Source organism: Maylandia zebra, linkage group LG2, assembly GCF_041146795.1.
Source record: "Maylandia zebra isolate NMK-2024a linkage group LG2, Mzebra_GT3a, whole genome shotgun sequence".
Taxonomy (NCBI): Eukaryota; Metazoa; Chordata; class Actinopteri; order Cichliformes; family Cichlidae; genus Maylandia; species Maylandia zebra.
Window position 1 is genome coordinate 3,081,630 of NC_135168.1, and position 22,389 is coordinate 3,104,018.

General features: G+C 43.1%; 2 protein-coding genes and 1 non-coding gene across 5 annotated transcripts in view; 2 read left to right on the forward strand and 1 right to left on the reverse strand.

Moving 5' to 3' along the window:
• zgc:154054 (Alpha-1,3-mannosyl-glycoprotein 4-beta-N-acetylglucosaminyltransferase B-like) overlaps positions 1-406 on the reverse strand; it is a 57,024-nt gene extending 56,618 nt beyond the window's left edge. For both annotated transcript variants that reach the window (XM_024800664.2, XM_076888250.1), the window contains exon 1: positions 93-406. In XM_024800664.2, coding sequence (XP_024656432.1) covers positions 93-183 — 91 coding nt within the window. In that variant the 5' untranslated portion in view covers positions 184-406. The remainder of the gene's footprint in view (positions 1-92) is intronic.
• Positions 175-22,226, forward strand: mmp17b (matrix metallopeptidase 17b). Of its 2 annotated transcripts, XM_076888242.1 has the most exons (13): positions 175-274; positions 1,899-2,017; positions 8,766-8,960; positions 9,126-9,258; positions 9,357-9,498; positions 9,633-9,741; positions 9,817-9,994; positions 11,291-11,467; positions 16,345-16,447; positions 18,790-18,863; positions 18,973-19,122; positions 19,888-20,166; positions 20,286-22,226. In XM_076888242.1, exons 3-13 carry the CDS (start codon positions 8,832-8,834, stop codon positions 20,666-20,668), a joined length of 1,857 nt encoding a protein of 618 aa, XP_076744357.1. In that variant the 5' UTR covers positions 175-274; positions 1,899-2,017; positions 8,766-8,831; the 3' UTR covers positions 20,669-22,226. The 2 variants fall into 2 exon arrangements, with proteins under 2 accessions (XP_076744357.1, XP_024661745.1); XM_024805977.2 differs by lacking the exons at positions 175-274; positions 1,899-2,017 and adding an exon at positions 4,907-5,005.
• On the forward strand, positions 842-913 carry trnaa-ugc (transfer RNA alanine (anticodon UGC)). The gene has a single exon. It is a non-coding gene; the product is annotated as a tRNA-Ala (tRNA).
• Positions 22,227-22,389: the final 163 nt, after the last annotated feature.

Here is a 22,389-nt window from a genome sequence, read left to right on the forward strand (position 1 = left end):
CTCGGGTGGGTTCCTCTGGGAAATTCGACTTCCAAAAAGCACAGCAACGACCGAAGTTACAGTTACATACAGTTAAAAGCAGGTACACTCACCTTCATCACTGGGAATCGATTTAATCCAAGTAACCGACACAAAACACCCGAACGCCAAGAGACATGCTAACTTATAGGGGTAAAACCTCATCTCATTCCTCACTCACAGTCCCACCGTCTTTGTGTGCCTACTTGCCGCCGATGGGACAACAGGTGGATGTGAGCGGACCAGGTAAATGCAGGTAAGTTAGAAGAAACGCTTAGTGTCTGGTCACAACTGTGATTCTAGCCTACGTCAAAGCCAAGCATCTACGCGTGTCCGCTTTCATGCTTTTCCGCATGTTGAAAACGTTGTTACACGGTCGCATGATGACAGTTCCTGACAAAACGCTGTGAAATTCTCCGAGAGCACAATCTGACGTGTTGTAGGCACGCACGGCCAACAGCGACACCTGTTGGCCGTGTCATGGCGTTCACAGCCTCGGGCGAACCGGTCTATGACAGGAACCCACAGAACAATAAAATAAATAGTAGCAATCGAAAGTCTTACTATCTCTTTATGTAATATTTCAGGTTTAGCATGAGAAATAAACCTTAGCCCAAGTTTTAGTAGGCAGCACATTTTTAGTGTCACGTGTTTCGTAGTTCGCAGTATGGTTAAGGAAACGTGTGCTTCAAGGTAGCCTGTGTAAGTCCTTCTAAGTGACGGTACGGAATGTTGCCACTGACAATCTATGCTTACGTTGAGAGTATAATAGTACGAAACGTGCCATGTTTATATGGGCTACGGTGTGAGCCTCCGCTCGTGTGGGGATGTAGCTCAGTGGTAGAGCGCATGCTTTGCATGTATGAGGCCCCGGGTTCAATCCCCGGCATCTCCAACGTTTTGTTTTTTTTTTTTTTTTAATAAATTCATAAATTGACTGTTGGATTCTGTGTCCGAGTCAAATTTTCTCATTTTAAAAAAGTAGCAATTAGTAATATATATCTCGTTTCATGGTTAAGCTACTAGTTTGCCAAATGCACTAGTTACTCTGTGTTTGAAAGCACTGTTAGTATGATGTTCAAAACAAAAGCAGGAAGATCTCAAAGTAAAATTAAGTTAATTATTTATTTTAAAGTATATATTTTAATCGATGTCTGAGACAAAATACAAAGTGCAGGAAGTGACTGTTTCAGTTAGATGACATATCCCCGTTTCCCATATTTTAAAGACGATTTTAGGTTGTAAAGAACAATTATATTTTTGTCATTGTGTTCTGGCTGCTCAATCCAATTCCTTTGAGACTTCTTTCCTACCATCCATTTATTCTAAGTGGGGGGGATCACCGATTAACCAAACTCATGCATGTCTTTGGACTGCTGGAGGAAGACGGAGAGAATCCATGCACCACTCGGCACAGAGAGGGCATGGAGAATGGAGCAAAACCCAGAATCTTCTTGCTCTGAGTCAGCAGTATGGACAACCACACCACTGCCCACTTTACATATCATGAGATCCACCTGTGTAAGAAATTCAGAACCAAATGATTTGTCAGAAAAAGGTTCCCGTAGTTTTCATCACCATCATCACCTTTACTGGAACAGAGAGAACACTCAGGGCAACAGAAAATGCATCCGTAGCCAAATGCATTCAAAACTGGCAATACAGCATGTGCTATTGTACTATTCCAGCTGACAGCAGTGTCATTGTTGAACCAAGTAAGGATTTTATCCTGTTATGAATTTAAGAAAGATTTACATGAAATATCAAGTTAACTTTGTTGTGAGTTTCATAAAGTCTGATGATCTCAGTTCTGACATCTACATTAGTAATCACTCTTCACACTGCCTTCTTTGTGGTCATGACCTCTCCTCCACCCACAGCTCTGTTTGGGGTTTGCCATCATCAGATCACCAGGTCAGCTCCATCAGGACCAGGCTGGCCATTGTTAGCGCCATACAGTGCAGCCTGACCTCAGGCCAATGGCATATTCCATCATAAGGTAATCAGCTGCGGACACCCTGACTTCATGTCTGTTAAAATCATGGATACTGAAACAATATATTGTCTTTTAACAACTTGAGCTTCAAAATAACCACATGGCCTTCAGAACATCAGTCCCACTGCAACACAGATGTGCTCAGAGCGATCCCATGTGTGCAGCGCTTCAGAAAGGCTCATTCAGACAAGTTAACAGAGACACCATGCACACCAAAAAGGGCCATTTCTGTCACTACGGGTAACAGCAAGATGAACCACACACAGCCCCATTCACATATTTACCAAGATCCCCCCACCCATCATCCATCACCCATTACCCCAGAGTGACCTTTGACACCTCCCAGCAGCTGCATTTATCGGGAAATAGGCTGTTGTCATGGTGACTGAGGAGCAGTTTTATTTTCATTTACCCCTTAAACAGTGAACAAAAACACACAAGGAATAAAAAGTTTAAAATCTGACTTTCTTTGTAAATTATCCACATGTTTATCCCTGTATGGAAATATATATGGTAATGTTTCTGACTGCAAAAGTGTTTTAAGCTGGAGTACCATATGCTGTAACTAACCAGGACTAGAACAGTTGTTGTACTGTAATCTTAGCTTTTTAGACGTGGATATCACAGACAGTTCACTCTCATATACTGTAGCAGCTAAAGGAGACCATATTTTACAAAATCAGCTTCATGATGTACTCAGTAACCCTTGAAACAAGCAACTGAAGCCATGAGCCCACCAGGAAAGTAACTGCGATCATAGAATAAAGGAGCTTAGCGTTGTTTTCCCCTGTAGGTCTATACAAGCAAAATTATTTTGGCTGCCACAGTAGCTAACCCCCTGCTGGTAATTAAAAAGAACGCAGGTTCAAGGCAACTTTTCAAAGCCAGAAGCTGTCCACAATTAAAAACAGAGACAGGATCCATTAGGAATGTGAGTTATTGTCCTCTCCTGACGGTGTTGACTTCAGTTTAAATATCTTCTTGTTCTGCTGTGTTACTATCCTATAAACAACTGCATTCCTCAGCATGTCTTACATGCATTTGCATGTAAGAAAAGCATGTCTTACATGCATTTGCATGTAAGAAAAGCATGTCTTACATGCATTTGCATGTAAGAAAAGCATGTCTTACATGCAACTGCATTCTTATTTGCAGTTTACACAAAATTTGCATCACACCAATCGTATCGTATTGCAATAAAAGAAGCAGCGAAGGACATTTTGTTCAACAAAGAAAGGGAAAAATTATTAGTAAAACATTTTACTATCTTTCTCATAATGAGAGGTAAAGGTCTTTGACAGAGGATTCACTGTTGGGGTGGAACGTTCAGTCACAAAACTGGTTGACTGGCCAGTGTTTGAACAGGAATACTGTCTGAGTTGAGATTGCTCAATGTGCTCATTGATGGCTGCGATCCTTGAGCATTAGTGAGGTGTGTGAGGATGCGAGCAGAAGTTGAACCCATGGAAGTGCAGAAGAGTGATGAGTTAGATGAGGGAGTGACTTGGTTCTCTTGGTTCATGAGTCATGTTCTACTTGTACACCAGGAGGACGATTCACTCAGTCTTTGCTGTAATTTTTATAATTAAATACCCAGAAAAATGACACACACACACAAACACACACATATAACCCAGGACCCATGAAGACCAACAGGTTCTGGTGAAGACAGAGATGGAAATTGTTGTTAAGTTGTTACAGTAATTCATCAGCAGCTGTCTTTTTAAATTACTTAATGTTTCCCACTGAAAACACTGCTTGACTTTGCTGTGACGTGAGCACAGAAAGCAACAGAAAGCATAAAGCAAGTATAACAGTTTACATGAGACGGTTCAAAAGGAGCCTGAAATGAGCATTTGACTAATGCTAGTTAGGCCTGAACATTTGGCCCCTACAGCGAGGGCATCTGTAGACTCGTTTAGTGGTTTTGACCAGGGATAGGCCACTAATGATGTTCATGAACATCATGAATGACATGCACCATCACTGCTGGCTATGCATCCTGTGTGTCAGCACACCCGTGACAAATGTACTTCAGTCTAAGAAATTGAAGTCAAAGAGCAGAGAACGGTCAGTCCTGAGCATCAGTCCGTCACTGGATCTGCCTGTTCTGCTACAGACACACATAACAGGAATCAGGTTTCCTGAAAACACACTGCATTCGTCCTACACGTGTTTCTAGTTGCAGCTTTTTTCTCTCAGCAGAGAAAGACCAGATTAGATTGAGCTTCATGATCCCAGCAGGATGGTGCAGGGTTCACATGAAGGGGACTCACCAATGGAAGAAATAACATTAGCATTGACAAGAATATGGAGAACATGGCTTAGTGCAGTTCATGCTTTTTTCATTGACATGAACAGTAGGATATCAGTTGCATTTAAAGAAAGAGGCCAACATGAGACCACCCCTCCCACCAGTTCAGTGGATTAAACACAAAGAAGAAACACAAGGAAAAAGCTGCAGCAGAACGAGAGGGAGCCACAAATCTGTCTTGGTTTTGTTTTAATCCTCATGTTAAGAGGATTGTGTGTAAAAATGTCATCATGAGAGAAGATACACATAAACATGCAGATGTTGCACACATGCAAAGGCACACACACGTGTCTAAACCCATCTTTACTGTGCATCACTAATCCTGCACGAGTCAAATGTTGCATTCTGCACTCACAGAGTATTGTGCCACAACTAATTGTTTTCAAATCAGATTTTCTTTGTTCATAAATTGTGTACTGAGGGCAAATAACTGACTGATAGGAGGAAAAACAAGTTGGGAAAAACCAAGGCACAATCTCGGGATAGAGGAAGGAAGATATTTCTGCAAAGATGAAACTCTTCATTTGTCATGTTGCTGTGGCAGTGGGTGGGGTAGGGGGTGGGGGTTAGGAGTCAGGCTTTGAGGAAACGAGCAGGAGAGTAGAAAGGACCCATCTGTTCCCATTGTGGCAAATGAAGAGAGAGCAGGGAGAAGCAGAAGGCAGAGCAGCAGGAAGGTAAGTGTTAAAAGCACTTTTCTCATCTTTAACTTGCTGTGATTCAGCTTTCAGACTAAATTTGGAGTTAGTGTAACTTAATGTAATGAATGAATGTGCCGTGGTCAGTGGTGTGAGATGTTAGGTTTCATTGTCAGATGGTGACAATATTACATGTGCAGGGACTAATACACAGCCTGAATTACTGTACAGCTGTGCCAATACCGCTGCTCGAATTCCTCCAAACTCTGTTTTTCATTTAAAGCCTGACTTAACTAGTCAAACGCTGTGAAATGCAAAAATAAGTCAGCTTTGGGGTTAAGACAAAAATGTATGCACTTACATTTTAGAGCATGAACTTTACCTGATCAGCTGCTTTGATGCAACGTGATTTGCCACCAAAGCAGTTCCTCTAATGTTCATTCCAGCTTGTTTAATTCAGAATGTTCTTTCTGACAGTCGGCTCCTTCGACCTTCGCCCTCTACTCTTGTGGCTGCTTTAATCTCATTACTTTAAAGCTGCCTTGTCCTCCATTCATCCTCCCTCCTCCTTCTCTGCCCCAGTGCTCTAACTGAAATGGTACACCCTCTAACTTAATTAATGGAGGCATCTTCTGATTGACATGGGCACACACATATCTAGCAGTGTCCTATGGGGCAGGGCACAATGCCCTCCTCTCTGTATTTTATGGAAATTCTCGTCCATCTCGTGATTGAATCTGGTAGGTTTCTCCACCCTGTGGGAATATACAACGTTTCCCATCAGCTTCTTTGACTCACTGCTTTAACGCGTCCGTGCTATTGTGACATGGAGTGTCACAGTGTGCTTCCTGTTCTTTTGTGACAGTTTTTGCACTTTACTTTCTAGCAGTAGCAAAAGTAGCCACAGGACGTGCATCACCACACAGGGAAGGTTGGGAAGGGCCTGGTTGCATGAAGAGATTTGATTGGGTAATCTAGTGTCACCGATAAAAATGAATGGATGGGCTGCTGTCAGTGCTTGTAGGGCCAGTGCACAGCAGACCTTCAATCCAGTCTGTGGCCTGTGTAACTATATCGACCAAAAAATGATATTGACACATCAGCACACCGGGCTTGCCAGATTACCAGTAACTCTTTAGTGGATCTGTTAGACTGGAGTGCAAATTGCACAGCATCCAGAGACGTGCCATGAATAACCTTCATGATGATTGAGCGCCATGGGCAGCAGTCATGCAGGCAGGTAGCAGCTGTCCTCTTTGGGACTATGATGATGGTGGTGGATGTGAAGCACACTGGGACAGGCATTATTCTCTTATATTTTATTACATTGCAGGTGCAAATGTAATGTACTCATCTTTGTATCCTTCTGAGACCCAGAAAAAGGTTTTAGTTGGTCTCATTAATGCAGCCTTGTTGCATCACCAGCCAGAGGACATTCTTTCTTTCTCACCCGAGACATAAAGATGACTCATGACTTTGACTGACTGCCAGATGCTGAGTTATACACCGGGTCCTGGCTATAACTAGGACCCAAGATAATCCGAGTCATGTCACATATACAGATATGCTGAATGATGCTTTCAATTTTAAGAGACGAGCACCTCCCTCTGGTTTGTAGTTGATCTGTTTTCTCATTAAAAAGTCTTTCTACCCAATTTCAAAAGAGTTGAACTCTAATGAAAAAACCTCCAAGGCCTAGCTTACACATTGCTTCTTATACATAATGGAAGATGAGTGCAGAACATACCAGTGTGTCCTCTGACCTTTCACCATCCCGGGACAGCTATTCGTCTGACTCCCTGCCTACAAACTGAGTGAAATCCTTTAAAATCTCATTCACAAATCAGAGTTAGTAATTCCTCTGTCCACTACAAAGGACACTGAATAAAAGTTCTCTTTCAAAAGTGTTAACATTACTGCACATTTCTGAAATTCTACTAAATTGAAGATAACAATCTAATATTTGTCATGAACCGAGGTTCCGCGCACAAGCTGGACCCAGAAGCAGAACCAAAAGGGTCGAGGCGGCGGGTGCTGATCGTGATCCAAATCTCAGACGGGCAGGCGGACAGGCAGGTGGCTCACAACACGCCGAGTTGTGATCTGAGTACACAGGGCAGAGTAGTGTTAGTTCAGACGGATAAGTTTTCATAAGGGCTTTCCCGCAGGTGTGCGTTACCGTTGAGCGACGGCTACGGACTGGCGTGGAGCAGCAGGTAGGGCAGGATTAAATAGTCCACCTGGTGATCGCCTGGGATGGGATGCAGGTGTGGGGTTAGCAGCCACGCCCACGGGCGTGGGCATCCCATCAGCACCCCGGACGCCGGGCTGTGGACCATGACAATATTGAAGAAACAATTTGAGGGTTCATTAAAATATTCAATTAAATTCAATTTTATTTACATAGCGCCAAATCACAACAATAGTCACCTCAAGGTGCTTTATATTGTAGGTAGACCCCTATCCGGTTGTTCAGTGATGACGCGACGAATCCTACTTCCGGGCCTAAAGTAGTCTGCGTTTAATATGGCTTTTGTGTTGTTAACATGTTTAATGTTTTGTATTTTCTTCTATTTGATCTCAAAAAGCTCCTAAAACAGTCAGCGATCACTGTTGACCTCCCTCGGCTTTTATTACCGCTAATCATTTATTTAAGCTCAGTTTTTAAAACCTTAGGATGTAACTACAGCCCAGCCCATGCAGCAGTATATGAATGACTAACCTCGTATTGTGGATGGATTATCTCAGTTGTTCTCCTGGCTGAAGTTTGGTCCTTTTACAGCATCCTGCCATGCGATTACATTTGTTCCTGACCACCGAGAACACTCACGTTAACTTTTATCGAGTGGAAAAAAAGTTAGCTTGTTTATATTATGCTAACATAGCTGTGTCGCTAGCGGTCACGTAGCACATCATTATATACCAGCTAGCCAAACTTCAGTAACCCTACAAACGTCACTGCTGTTTAGTTTTCTGTCTTCATTTATGCTGGAAGTGATAGCAGAGCTGTACGTTTTAATTTGTTTCCAAAACCCCGCAGTCAGGACATGTTATATTGTATTTAGATAGAAGCTAGCGAGCTAACTCCCTGCTAACTTCTAACTCCGTTAAATGTCATAAATTCCGTTTTCATGGATGCCTGGATGTTAAACTCAATTGTTACACCTGGTAGAGCAGAACGCTGATCATTTTATTAAAGATGAAAGACTTTAGACAGTTTTTCAACTCTCAGTAATGCCACAGTGATCGTTTGATATATGGACCTGCAGCGGAGTTTAGACCCAGACACGGCTAGTGACGTCAGACTGAACAACCGGATATCATATCACTTAATCTGAAATGTGGGACCTCCAGTGCCTTTTCATTTGGAAAAGAACTCTGTTATTACTCTACTAGCCCAATCCCCCAAAATGTGGCATCAATAAAAGCCCAGCGTGTCCCCTCGACACCACAGTAGGACTCAGATTGCATAGATTCTGGTTGATGTAGAGGTTCATGTCCTTCACAGAGGACACAAATGAATTGCGGCCTTTTAAGAGAATATAGTGTTTTTTCTATTTTAATAACTGCAAAGAATGCAAACTTCTGTGACTGCTGTGAGGCGACAGAACTAACCACTGCACCCGACCTTGTGTCCGTGTCAAGCCACCCTCTGTACCACTGTGCAAAATGTTAAAATATTTTTGTTTACTTTGGATAACTTAAGGAAAACTCTTTAAATGTCGGGCTTTAGGGTTTTTTGCTGCCCTGTCTGTATCGTTGTCTTTAATGTTTTAAAATGCCTTTGCTTCATTTCCAGTGGATTTCCACACACTGAAAATACTGCTTTCCACTGAATATTCAGTTCCAAAAACATGTAATCAAGATGAAGATGTATATGACTTTCCTCTGCTTGAGCTGTGGATGGATGCAAACAACTTGTGCTGCTAGTGTGACTCTGTCACCATCCTCTGCACCAGTGACACCCACTCAAGATGAGAGCTCCAAACTTGTGGTAATAGAAACCATACAACTATTGATGGGAAATTAATAATATCTTTACCAACTCTCTCATATATTACATTGGTAGTGAGCTTTATATATAATATAGATACAGGACTGCAGGATAGAAATGGAAGAAGAACACCCTGTTAAAGAGATCATTTACCCCCTTTGTTAGGATTGGCTGATGAAGTATGGTTACCTCCCACCCTCAGACCCTTCCACCGGTCAGCTGCAGGCTTGGACAGGTGTCACCAGTGCTGTGAGGGCCATGCAAAGGTTTGCAGGCCTAAAAGACAGCGGAGTTGTAGGTGAGGAATACAGATGGTGTCTTAAAAAGATGTTTATGCTGCTTCTCAAATCTAGTGTTCTCTGTGTGATTGGATAGAGTCTGTTCTCTGGTGTCCAGATGAGGAGACAATGGCGGTGATGAACACGCCACGCTGCTCACTACCGGACCAGGAGGAATCATCCAACCAAGAGAAAATAAATATGAGGAGGCGGAGAAGATGGGCTGTCTCCATGTGGACGCGCAGGAACATCAACTGGAGGTGGGATAAAACTTGCGAGGAGACTGTGATCAGTTCGATGTAGTAGTTCACAATGGCTTCCTATTGTCAGTAAGCTGTGCTTGGTGAAGTATCTGCCACTCGGTGAGGTCTTTGCGTCTATCTTACCTCGTCAGGTTGCAATCATATCCCTCCTCTTCTCATCTGTCTCGGGAAACAATTCGCTCACTTATCTTCTACGCTTTAAGAGTGTGGGCCGAGCCAACGCCACTGGAGTTCCATGAGGTTTGTCAGATGCCACTTTTGACTAGAACTAGCCAAAGTCACACAGTCGATGAGTTTCATTCATTCTGTTTCCAGGTGGGCAGTCCGGATGCAGCTGACCTGCGGGTAGACTTCTTCCATGGTTACCATGGTGATGACTACCCCTTTGATGGGGCAGGTGGAGCAGTAGGCCACGCTTTCTTCCCCTCAGACCCAGCCCGGGCAGGAGTAGTTCATTTGGATGCGGAGGAAGAGTGGGCATTCAGACAGCCAGGTAGAACAACACTTCAAAAACATAAAAGTCTAACCTTTTATGAGTCTTTTAATAATAATAATAATAATAATAATAATAATAATGGATACTTTATTGATCCCCATGGGGAAATTACTTGTTTTTCTCTGCATTTGACCCATTCACTCAGTGAAGCAGTCTTTTGTCTTGTGTCTTCACATGGTGTAGATTAATGCAGCTTGGTGACCAAGCTTGACAGTGCTAGGCGGTAACTCAGTTATGGTCCTTTCTTGCTCCAAAGTTGCCAAATGGCAGTGGACAAAACAATAACACTGAGTCCAAAACCAGTGAGCTTTGGACCACAATGCTACCTCCATACACTCTATGGCCATACTATCCGGTTGTTCAGTGATGATGCGACGAATCCTACTTCCGGGTCTAAAGTAGTCTGCGTTTAATATGGCTTTTGTGTTGTTAACATGTTTAATGTTTTGTATTTTCTTCTATTTGATCTCAAAAAGCTCCTAAAACAGTCAGTGATCACTGTTGACCTCCCTCGGCTTTTATTACCGCTAATCATTTATTTAAGCTCAGTTTTTAAAACCTTAGGATGTAACTACAGCCCAGCCCATGCAGCATGATATAAGTGACTAACCTCGTATTGTGGATGGATTATCTCAGTTGTTCTCCTGGCTGAAGTTAGGTCCTTTTACAGCATCCTGCCATGCGATTACATTTGTTCCTGACCACCGAGAACACTCACGCTAACTTTTATTGAGTGGAAAAAAAGTTAGCTTGTTTATATTATGCTAACATAGCTGTGTCGCTAGCGGTCACGTAGCACATCATTATATACCAGCTAGCCCAACTTCAGTAACCCTACAAACGTCACTGCTGTTTAGTTTTCTGTCTTCATTTATGTTGGAAGTGATAGCAGAGCTGTACGTTTTAATTTGTTTCCAAAACCCCGCAGTCAGGACATGTTATATTGTATTTAGATAGAAGCTAGCGAGCTAACTCCGTGCTAACTTCTAACTCCGTTAAATGTCATAAATTCCGTTTTCATGGATGCCTGGATGTTAAACTCAGTTGTTACACCTGGTAGAGCAGAATGCTGATCATTTTATTGAAGATGAAAGACTTTAGACAGTTTTTCAACTCTCAGTAATGCCACAGTGATCGTTTGATATATGGACCTGCATCGGAGTTTAGGTCCAGACTCGGCTAGTGACGTCAGACTGAACAACCGGATACCAGTAAACCATGACTTGTTTCTCTTCTTCTTCTAATCAGGTCATCATTTTGTTTTCTGTTCCTCCTCTTCTGTTTCCTTCCCAGTCTCTGAGGGTACCGACCTGTTCACAGTGCTGGTTCATGAGTTTGGCCACGCACTGGGCCTTCCTCATTCCTCATCCCGTCACTCAGTCATGAGGCCATACTACCTGGGTCCTGTCGGAGACCCTCTCCACTACCGCCTGGGACCCCAAGACCTGGAGCACATCACTCAGCTCTATGGTGAAGCTTCTCACACCATGATTTAATCATTAATATTGATTATAGTTGATGTGTGAGGATGTGTAAACTAGACTGAATGTAAAATTTCAGTATTAGCACACATAGGATAATATAAAGTTTGATGTAAAAGGATAAACACTGAAGTGCAGTTTAAAGGATGGATGAGGACAGCTGTGAAATAGCTCCCTGGTCTGACCTCTGGTGTGTTTATTGAGGAAGGACAGAATTAGTTTCTTCACAGCTTTAGCCTCCACATTCAGCGAAGACTCTCATGAAAGCCTCATACTGTAAAATATAAAAACGAGGAAATGTCTGACTGCGCTGTTGCTCAGAAACCATTCTTAACTTTTTTCAGTTCATTTTGCTTTTGCATAATGTCATGAATGCTTGACAGGCAAACCGCTGTGTCTGTGGATATTCAAGCTTCTGCCCACATGTTCCAAAAAATACATCCTTCCACTCAGTGTCGTTCCAGGTTCATTAACTATATTTGCATCTCGGGTTTAACAATTTGTCATTGTGAAAATTTACTAACCACAATCCATTTTTTAATGTTTGGTACTTAAACTAATGAACATGTAAAATATATTATTCATTGGCACAACATTTTATACTAAGGTCTGTGGCTCCTAGAAGTTAAACTTGAATATCTTTGCCACAGATATGATATGGAATTGTATCTGTGGTTTTAAGTGAAATGCAAAACTATCGTCTGACAAGTAGTTTATAAATGAATAATTTCACAATATGAAGCACGCTGGAGAGGAAACAAGCCTTTCTGTAAAATACTTGGTTACCAAATACTGTGGCAATAGTTTGGGACATTGAACTGTGTTGTACTAACCTTCTAAAATGAAGCTAAATGAGTAATCATCACAGTAGGCTGGGCTTAACCAAGCATGTGTGACACACTGGAAGTGACAGTAGCTCTGGCTGTGTCCCACCAACCTGCAGTTGTCAAGGGCGAGAATGCGGTGGACTCAAGAGCAGACTCAATTTGCTTAGAACTGTGTATAATTTATTGAAAAGAACAAAACGTGAACGGAACTGGGTTTAACAGAATCCATACGCAGAAACTAAAGGAAATCCGTGGGCGGAGAAACCGGCGTAGAGCACGGGGAAACTTCTAACGGGAACTTCTGTAAACACAGGAGAGAGATGTTACTGAATGGGAAAAAACGAGTAAGGGACAGAGGTACGGAGTGCCAGTGGATAGTCTTGGGCTTACTTGGAGACCCTAGTTATTAGGCGGGGAAAAGGCTGCCATGGGTGTATTCCAGAGAGGGTCAAGAGTGGAGAGTCCGGTCCAGATTCCGAGGAGGTGGAGAATACAGACTGAAGGGCAGGCTGAGGAGAAGTGGAGTATATAATCCTCGGGTTCCGAGCAGACGGGAGAACAGGATGGAGACCAAAACAGCACTACTGGTGAGTGCGATGGGTGGAGAATCACAGATGGTAGCAGGACGAACTGGCGAGGAGTGGCAGGCCGTGCTGGCTTAAAAACCCTCTAGGTGGAGCCCCGGAGATTGACAACAGGTGATGAGCTGGCCAACTCCACTCCCAGGGACAAATGACAGGAACCTGGACCACGCCCAACCAGACACTCCCACAGCATATGACAGTACCTCCCCCTCAAGGGCCGCCACCCGGCGACCCCCCAGACCGGGCCCTGCGAGGGGAGGAACGAAACGCAGCAATCAGGGACGGGTCCAGAATGAGCGACCGGGGAACCCAAGAACGCTCCTCAGACCCATACCCCTCCCAGTCCACCAGGTACTGGACACCACGACCACGGCGGCGCACGTCAACGATCCGCCGGACCGAATAGGCCGGATGACCGTCCACGAGCCGGGCGGGAGGCGGGGGAACAGACGGCGGACACAGAGGACTGCTACGGACCGGCTTGACCTGAGAGACGTGAAACGTCGGGTGGACGCGCCAGGAGGCCGGGAGCCTGAGACGGACCGCCGAGGGGCCGACGACAGCAGTGATCACATAGGGGCCAACATAGCGGGGAGCCAACTTCCGAGAAAGCGACCGCAAGTGAATGTCCTTAGCACAAAGCCACACCCGTTGTCCAGGCCGATACGCCGGAGCGACAGAGCGGCGACGATCCGCATAATCCCGTTGCCGGTCGACAGTTGCAAGGAGAGCCCGTCGGACCCTCCGCCACACCCGCCGGCAGCGTCGAAGGTGATGCTGGACCGAAGGAACAGCCAAATTCGTCTCATCCTCTGGGAACAACGGTGGCTGATACCCCAGCGAGGCCTCAAAGGGCGACAAACCCGTTGCCGAAGACGTGAGAGAATTATGGGCATACTCCACCCAAGGCAACTGAGACGACCAGGCAGCCGGGTGCAGTGACGAGACGCAGCGAAGAGCGGATTCCAACTCCTGGTTCAAACGCTCAGTCTGGCCATTGGTCTGCGGATGGAAACCAGAACTCAAGTTGGCCTTGGCACCCAGGGCCGTACAGAAGGCCCTCCACACTCGGGAGACAAACTGAGGCCCCCTGTCAGACACAATCTCCGAGGGTATGCCATGAAGACGGAACACATGGTCTGTAAGGATCTGGGTGGTCTCTGCAGCCGTCGGCAGCTTGTCCAGGGCCACGAAGTGAGCCGCCTTGGAAAACCGATCAACTATGGACAGAACCACCGTCTTCCCCGAAGAGGCTGGGAGGCCGGTAACAAAATCCAAGGCGATATGAGACCAAGGCCTATGCGGGGTACTCAGCGGTCGGAGTAAGCCAGACGGGGGCCGATTAGAGGTCTTGTTATGGGCACAAACGGAACAGGCAGCCACATAAGCCTTCACATCCTTGTCCATAGAACGCCACCAGAAATACCTCTTCAACAGAGCCGTGGTCCTACTCACTCCCGGATGGCAAGTAAACTGGGCTGTATGGATCCAATGGATAACAGCCGACCGGGCGGCAGAGGGCACAAAACGCCGACCGGGCGGGCCAGTTCCCGGATCAACGTCGTCCCGTAGTCCTTGGCGTATAGCCTCCTCCACATCCCAGGTGAGGGAGCCAATCCTGCAGGTGGAAGGGAGAATGAGCTCCGGGTCCCGGGAGTCCGAGTCCGAGGAGTACTGGCGAGACAGAGCATCGGGTTTAAGATTCCTGGAACCCGGGCGATAGGAAATATCAAAGTTAAATCGGGCAAAGAAAAGGGACCACCGAGCCTGGCGGGAGTTCAGTCTCTTAGCCGTTCTGAGATAAGTCAGATTCTTGTGATCTGTCCAGATGATAAATGGATGTTCCGTCCCCTCCAGCCAGTGGCGCCACTCCTCCAAAGCCAACTTAATGGCCAGTTCGTTCTGTCAAGGGCGAGAATGCGGTGGACTCAAGAGCAGACTCAATTTGCTTAGAACTGTGTATAATTTATTGAAAAGAACAAAACTTGAACGGAACTGGGTTTAACAGAAACCATACGCAGAAACTAAAGGAAATCCGTGGGCGGAGAAACCGGCGTAGAGCACGGGGAAACTTCTAACGGGAACTTCTGTAAACACAGGAGAGAGATGTTACTGAATGGGAAAAAACGAGTAAGGGACAGAGGTACGGAGTGCCAGTGGATAGTCTTGGGCTTACTTGGAGACCCTAGTTATTAGGCGGGGAAAAGGCTGCCATGGGTGTATTCCAGAGAGGGTCAAGAGTGGAGAGTCCGGTCCAGATTCCGAGGAGGTGGAGAATACAGACTGAAGGGCAGGCTGAGGAGAAGTGGAGTATATAATCCTCGGGTTCCGAGCAGACGGGAGAACAGGATGGAGACCAAAACAGCACTACTGGTGAGTGCGATGGGTGGAGAATCACAGATGGTAGCAGGACGAACTGGCGAGGAGTGGCAGGCCGTGCTGGCTTAAAAACCCTCTAGGTGGAGCCCCGGAGATTGACAACAGGTGATGAGCTGGCCAACTCCACTCCCAGGGACAAATGACAGGAACCTGGACCACGCCCAACCAGACACTCCCACAGCATATGACAGCAGTGGTTCTTAGACTGTCAGGTGGGCCCCTTTAGTGGTGCATGGAGCCAACCGCAGAAGGAGCATTGAAGAACCAGTCAGTATAACCCAAAATGGATCACCGTGAACTCAGCAGGGAAGTGTTTGCAGAGGTCAGGAATGACGTTTTCCTATGGACCCATATAGTGCTGCAAGACTTTTTATATCTATCACTGGCTGCTGCCCTTTAGATAGAAGCAGATTTGAGGCATTTCTGCATTGGCTAAATTTTTCCATTGAGAATCTACGTTTATGTCCAGTTAAATGGGGTTTAAGTCTGGAGACTGTGCTGGCCATCACCATCTTGTGATGTCTTCGGTAGTCAAAACATGACATCACTGTTTTGTACATTTTAGCACAATTTAATCCCACATTTGTGAAAGAAAAGCAAAACACTTTTTTGCAAAGTCTGTAACAAAACCATCAAATCTGATAAAGGTTATTTAAATGCTGCAAAAGAAGAATGGATTGGAATAATAAAAATATGTATCCTAGCCTTAATTACTGGTTTATTAATAATGAATGATGCTCATAGTGAGTAAAAAGTAAACTGAGTGCATTTTTTGGACAGAGATTCACTTTTAATGCGTTTGTATAATATAATACAGATACATGAAAAACACTCCCAAAACAGAATAAATTGTTACAAATAAAAATCTTTACTGCAGACACTAATTTTACTAATTTAATAATAATAATTTTGTGTTGTAAGATTTATGGGTTTGTCTTATCCTGAAATCTTACTGATGGCTCTCTTCCTGCAGCTCGAAGTTTCTCTTCACAGCTTCTCTTCTCCACAGGGGCGGAGGGGGAATTTAGTTTTTTTTTAAAGCTTTTCCATTTAAATTGTTGTGATTTTTGATTTAGGCCAAATGAACAAGCTGCTGTCTACGGAGGCTCCTCGTATCACCACAGAGTTGCACCACAGAGGCCATCATCATCATCGTCGTCAGCATCATCATAGGCATGGGTATGACTTACTGAGAGATTTTTCTGTTAATAACAATCATATTAATATTATCATTATTAATAATAATACATTTAAGAATAAATAAAATCATAAGACTATAAAAAAAAAAAAAAGCAGAGGATTCATGTGACAGGATGAGTAATTAAACCCATTTAAAGGAGTGTGTTTTGAGACGGGATGTGAAGATGGAGAGAGTCAGAGTTCTGAATGTCTGGCGAGATGGAATTCCAGAGGCGAGGAGCAGAGCAGCAGAAGGTCTAGATCCCATAAAAGCCAAACGGGGGAAGGGACGTTCACACGGACAGAAGGAGACAAAAACTCTTTGTCATAAATATGCTAGATGGCTACAAGAATTCTTACTGTGTGCCTCTTTTCTTCCATATTTTTGCAAAATCATCTAATATCAGTATTAAGATTTTAAATTTAATTTCAGCCACCAAAGATATTTACATAAACAAGCTAGATAAACAATAGATAGATTTTGTAAACAGGAAAATGTTTACAGTGCTAAGTTAACAGCTAATGCTAGCAAGTTCCGCCTGAAACAGCTACAACAGACAGACATTCGTTACCATCTGAGGACAGCGGCGAGTCTAGGATCAGAGCTTTGGGGGTGCTGAGCACCCAGAGAGCTGCCCAGCCAGCCAAGATAAATCATAAGATTCTTAAATTCATCAAGTCACTCTGTGCCTGGGTCCTCGTCTCAAAACATGACGTCACTGTTTTGTACATTTTAGCACAATTTAATCCCCACATTTGTGAAAGAAAAGCAAAACACTTTTTTGCAAAGTCTGTAACAAAACCATCAAATCTGATAAAGGTTATTTAAATGCTGCAAAAGAAGAATGGATTGGAATAATAAAAATACGTATCCTAGCCTTAATTACTGGTTTATTAATAATGAATGATGCTCATAGTGAGTAAAAAGTGAACTGAGTGCATTTTTTGGACAGAGATTCACTTTTAATGCGTTTGTATAATATAATACAGATACATGAAAAACACTCCCAAAACAGAATAAATTGTTACAAATAAAAATCTTTACTGCAGATACTAATTTTACTCATTTAATAATAATAATTTTGTGTTGTAAGATTTATGACTTTCATGCTTTCATAGTGGTCCTTAGGAGAGCTTGACATTTTTATCAGGTGGTCCACACTGTAAAAAGTGTGAGAAACACTGACAAGTGTGTGTGTGCTTTTGGAAAACATTTAAAGCTGCTGTACAGAATCTTTGAAACAAGCTTAAAACATTTGTAGAAACAGAGCATCTGCTTCTCTTTACAGCTGCTCGCTCCACCAGGGCTGTTTGGCTCTTTCTGATAGTGAGCACATGTGATGTACGTACATGCAGCAGTCATACAGACAACTGGACGGTCCAAAGGTTGGCCTCCCTATTACTGGCTGAGGTTTTAGTAGAGTTGTGGCTGAACCACATAAAAATATATCATTAATTTTAATCTCCCCGATCAATGATAATGTTATGTTGGAATGTTGTTAAAGAGGCTCAGAAATGTTTCAAACCAGTTTGTTTAGCAGATTCTGTACAGCAGCTTTAATATAGGGAGGACACAACTTCCAGACTGTGAGTAAAATCAGGTTTTTTCCTCTTTGTCAGTTTAACAGTTGCTGTTGTGCCTGTCACTGCTCCCTGTCTGTTTGCTTACCTGGTTCTTCCTGACCTTGTTCTTTCTCCTCACGTTCCCTCTTTCCTCTCTCCCTCTTTGGACTGACAATCATACACAAATATATTGTATTCAATTAGATGATAAATTACATTAATATGAAAAAAATACTATTAAGATCACTAACAAAAAGTCCTCTCAGTGTACTTTCAACCAAAAAGAAAATAACCAAACCACACAAACATCTAATAAAAGATAAATATTGAAACACTGATCCAACATTATTCTTGATTGACGGATCATTTGATTTTACACTTTTACCTGAATGTGGCTCCTTTTAAAAAAAATAATAAAAAAACTTCCTTATATTCATTATGAACCTGGCTGTCTGTCTGTACAAAAAATGGTAAATGGCCTGTATTTGTATAGCACTTTACTGGATGTGTAAAGCGCTATACTAAAGCGCTTTACACATCCAGTCATTCACCCAGTCACACACACATTCACACACTGGTGATGGCAGCTACATTGTAGCCACAGCCACCCTGGGGCGCACTGACATGTCAGTTGATTCATGGGGCGATTTTAGCCCATTTTTGGGCTAAATTCGCCCCTGTCTCAGGACAAAGAGTATGGCTGTGCTGTCTACTACTGTTAACCAAATGAAACCCCGACATTCCTTTAACAAGTATCCCTGTGTGCTTCTGCCCTTCAGCCCCTCCATAGATCACTGTAACACCAGTTTTGATGCTGTGGCAAAGATTCGAGGAGAAACTTTCTTCTTCAAAGGTCTGAAAACAGATTTTTATAAATGTAGTTTATGTAGTTTAACTATGGAAGATGTATCTATAGTAACAGGATACCACAATTCATTATTTTCATTGGGTCATCGCTTCAGGTCCGATGATGTGGAGGGTCAATGGCGGAGGCTTGGTGTCGGGGCGCGGTTCTTCAGTGAGGAGGTTGTGGAGGGGTCTACCCCCTGACCTGCTTCATCTTCAAGCTGTGCTGGAGAGGCGCTCGGATCATGCGATCATCTTTATCAGTGGTGCAGTACAGTAACCTACTTGTGAGAGGGGTAAAACGGTGTAAAGGCCACAACAGTCAGTGCAGATTACGCACCATAACTGGCTATTAAAATCGTTACTGAAACTGTTTAAAAAATCTAAGAAGATTCCTTATTTCTTTATTTCTGTAACAATTGATTGACGTGAGTTTTTTTTTAGCTCATATCTCTTCTAGCCTTTACATTTTGCACACTGAAGTACACTGAATGTGTTCTTCAAAATTGTCTTTTTCATAGAATTTGCCTATAGCCATTCCTGAATTACTTTTCAAGCAAGCAGTGATACGTTTGAGAGATAGTGATGTCTTCAGAAAGCAGAACTTGTTGAGATTTATGAGATTATTACTTACTTCCTGCTACTTTCAGAAGACCTACATGCACCTGTCCTATAGCTTCTTTGAACATCTCCTACAGTTTGGCTGTAGATTACATTCTCTATAACCAAAATACTTTTAGCATAGTTAAGGACTAAATTCTCCAGCATCAAAACTGATGTGTCCAATTATTAAACTTTATCTGGCCTTGGATGTGGCTTCAGGTTTTTAAACCTTTCCTTCTTATTTCTTTGGCAACAGACATCCACTGCCTAGAACATGCATGCAATGATAAAGTGAGAGTGTAAATACAAAATAATACATCAAAGCAGTCACAGTGGACAAGCTTAAACCTTTTTGAAACAATCGATGGTGTTTCACTGCGAATCATCGAACTGGCTTACTAACCTTTTCATGTGACGTCTCGCTGCAGGTCACCAGTTCTGGCTCTTCAAGGACCTGTCTCTGCAAGAAGGTTACCCTCAGCCCCTGTCTGCTCTCAGGACGGGCGTCAGCTTAGATTTAGCAGACACTGATAACGACGATGATGACGAGCAGGCAGCAGGAGCATTAGAGAGATGGGGCCTGGTCTGGGACCCGGAGGAGGGGGCTGTGTGGGGAAAAATTGGAGATGCCAAACAAGAGAATCAAGGAGACACCTGGACACAACTGCTCAAAGAGGGTGTGAATGGAATCACTACAGACACTAATGGTGAGGATCTGATTCATGTGTGAGATCTTTCTATTAAAGGATCAAATAAACGGACAAAGTTGACTTAATTTAACTAGAACCAGACTAAATTCAGTGAAGTTTCTTTTATTTCTCTCCAGGCTCTGTCTATCTCTTTAAAGGAGAGTCCTACTGGAAGTTCATGTTTCCAGGTTCATCACTGCATGATGGATACCCACGATCCTCTGCTGCAGACTGGCTGGGCTGCACTGACTCATCCTCACCTGGGATGCAGGACCTCTCCTTTTCACTGTCATCACCTGGAGGAAGAGAGGAGCTCAGGGAGAGTTGGAGATATCGGGGAGAGGAGGAAGAACTGATAAAAAGAAAGCGGGTCAGAGACGGAACTAAACACAAAGAGGTGCTGGACAGAGGTTCACACATCTGGACAAAATGCACATGCCGAAACGGAGCCCTGGGGGGCAGGACAACATTTTTGATAGCTGCCTTGCTGCAGGTTACATGGGCACTGTTAGCTGTTTAAAGGTGCACAATGAAAGAAAAAACTGAGGTTTTATTAGACTAAACAGAGTGTGTGTACAACCTTTCCACAAGCACTCGCATCCTCGCCCTGTACTCCTGTCTGAGTGTGAGATTAGAAATGTGCTGCTGGTTTCAGGTAGCAGCGGTGCTAATTACGAGTGCTATTTTAATTAGGAGGCATATTTATTTACCTGTCCACCAGTCATCCGGTCATATTGTGAGTTATGACCAGAAAACTGGTTCCATCTGTGAAGGACTGAAGTTGCCAAAATCAATTATTAACAAAAACAACAATAATAAATAATAATAATAATCACGCAGACATTAACTGACTGATAATTTGACATGCTTGTATTTACAGATATCAGTGTTTTAAATGTATGTATGGATCTCTGTATTACTTTTACATTCGTACTTTACAGCAATACTAATCTATCCCAGGCATCACAGACACCACACTAGAAAATGAAAGTGGTTTGGGGAAGTTAAAATTAAAGAGATCATTTTTAATATCATTTTGATAATATTTTAATTTCAGTTTGACCAGTTTCACCCCAAACCCACCGTAGCTTTTAAACTAAGTTTCTCTTTATACAGACAAAAAGTGGAGTAGTGGCTTTATTAAGTGGTTTTATTATTTCACCTTCCTGGTTAATTTCTCTTATTGCCGTCCCATAGGTGACAGTCTGCAAGCACACACTGTTTAAAAATAAGGATAAAAATCTATGAAGAAGGAGAATAAATGACATTATTATTATTTTTTATCAAAGCCTAAGTTTACTGCAGTTGAACACAACCTCCAACAGGGCAGTCAGTGATGGAGGTAGCCTTTAGCATGCAGCAGATTTGAGCAGTGTAAATGTACACCAACCAATTTGCACTTTTAATAACTCAAAGGGCAGCTGACCCTGACTCAGGTGACATCACTTAAGGACAGCTATCAAACTTAAAAACATTATCCTGCCACATGTTTCAGGTTCAAGGGTCTTTATTCGTCACATGCATAGTTATAACACACAATCAAATGTAACCTGACACGCTCCTTGACTTGAGCAAAAGGGGGGGGGGACATTATATAATATAACATATACATTAGGTGGATGTGCAGTAGTAGCATGTATGCAGCAAGCAGGTAAAGTCTGTACATTAAGTGAATTAAATAAGAACGGACAATCGCTTCTGAACACATAACAACACACGAGAGAAATAGTTTGAGCTCTATTTTCTGACCATTTATTTTTACCCATTTTCCATTCATCTTAACAGCATTTACATAAACTATGCATTTTAATGGTGCACGTGTGATGTACTCTCTTAGAAAAAGCATTTCTTACTGCGTCTTCCCTCCTCTGTCTTTTGTTGTTAGAGGTTGTTGTTCTGGCCTGCTGCTGCTATTTCACATGCTTTTTACTTAGTTCGATGTGCTTATGAGCCCTTCTGTTATTTAAAGACTGCCTGCTTGTTCTGAACTCTGATTTTGATCATGATATTCCTGTAAATAGGGTTTGAAATGAAGTAACTGAAATATGTCAACTTTTGTCAAAGCATTCTGCAGCTGCTGCTTCAACTCCATAATCCACAACAAATGGGGAATATAGTAGAAAAAAATGATCAGTAACTCTAAATGTGTTTTATATTTGAGATTCCTGAAAGGAGCCACGCTTTGCTTTGTTGACAGTGCAAACCCTTGCACTTTTCTCACTGAGCTTCATGACGTTGTCA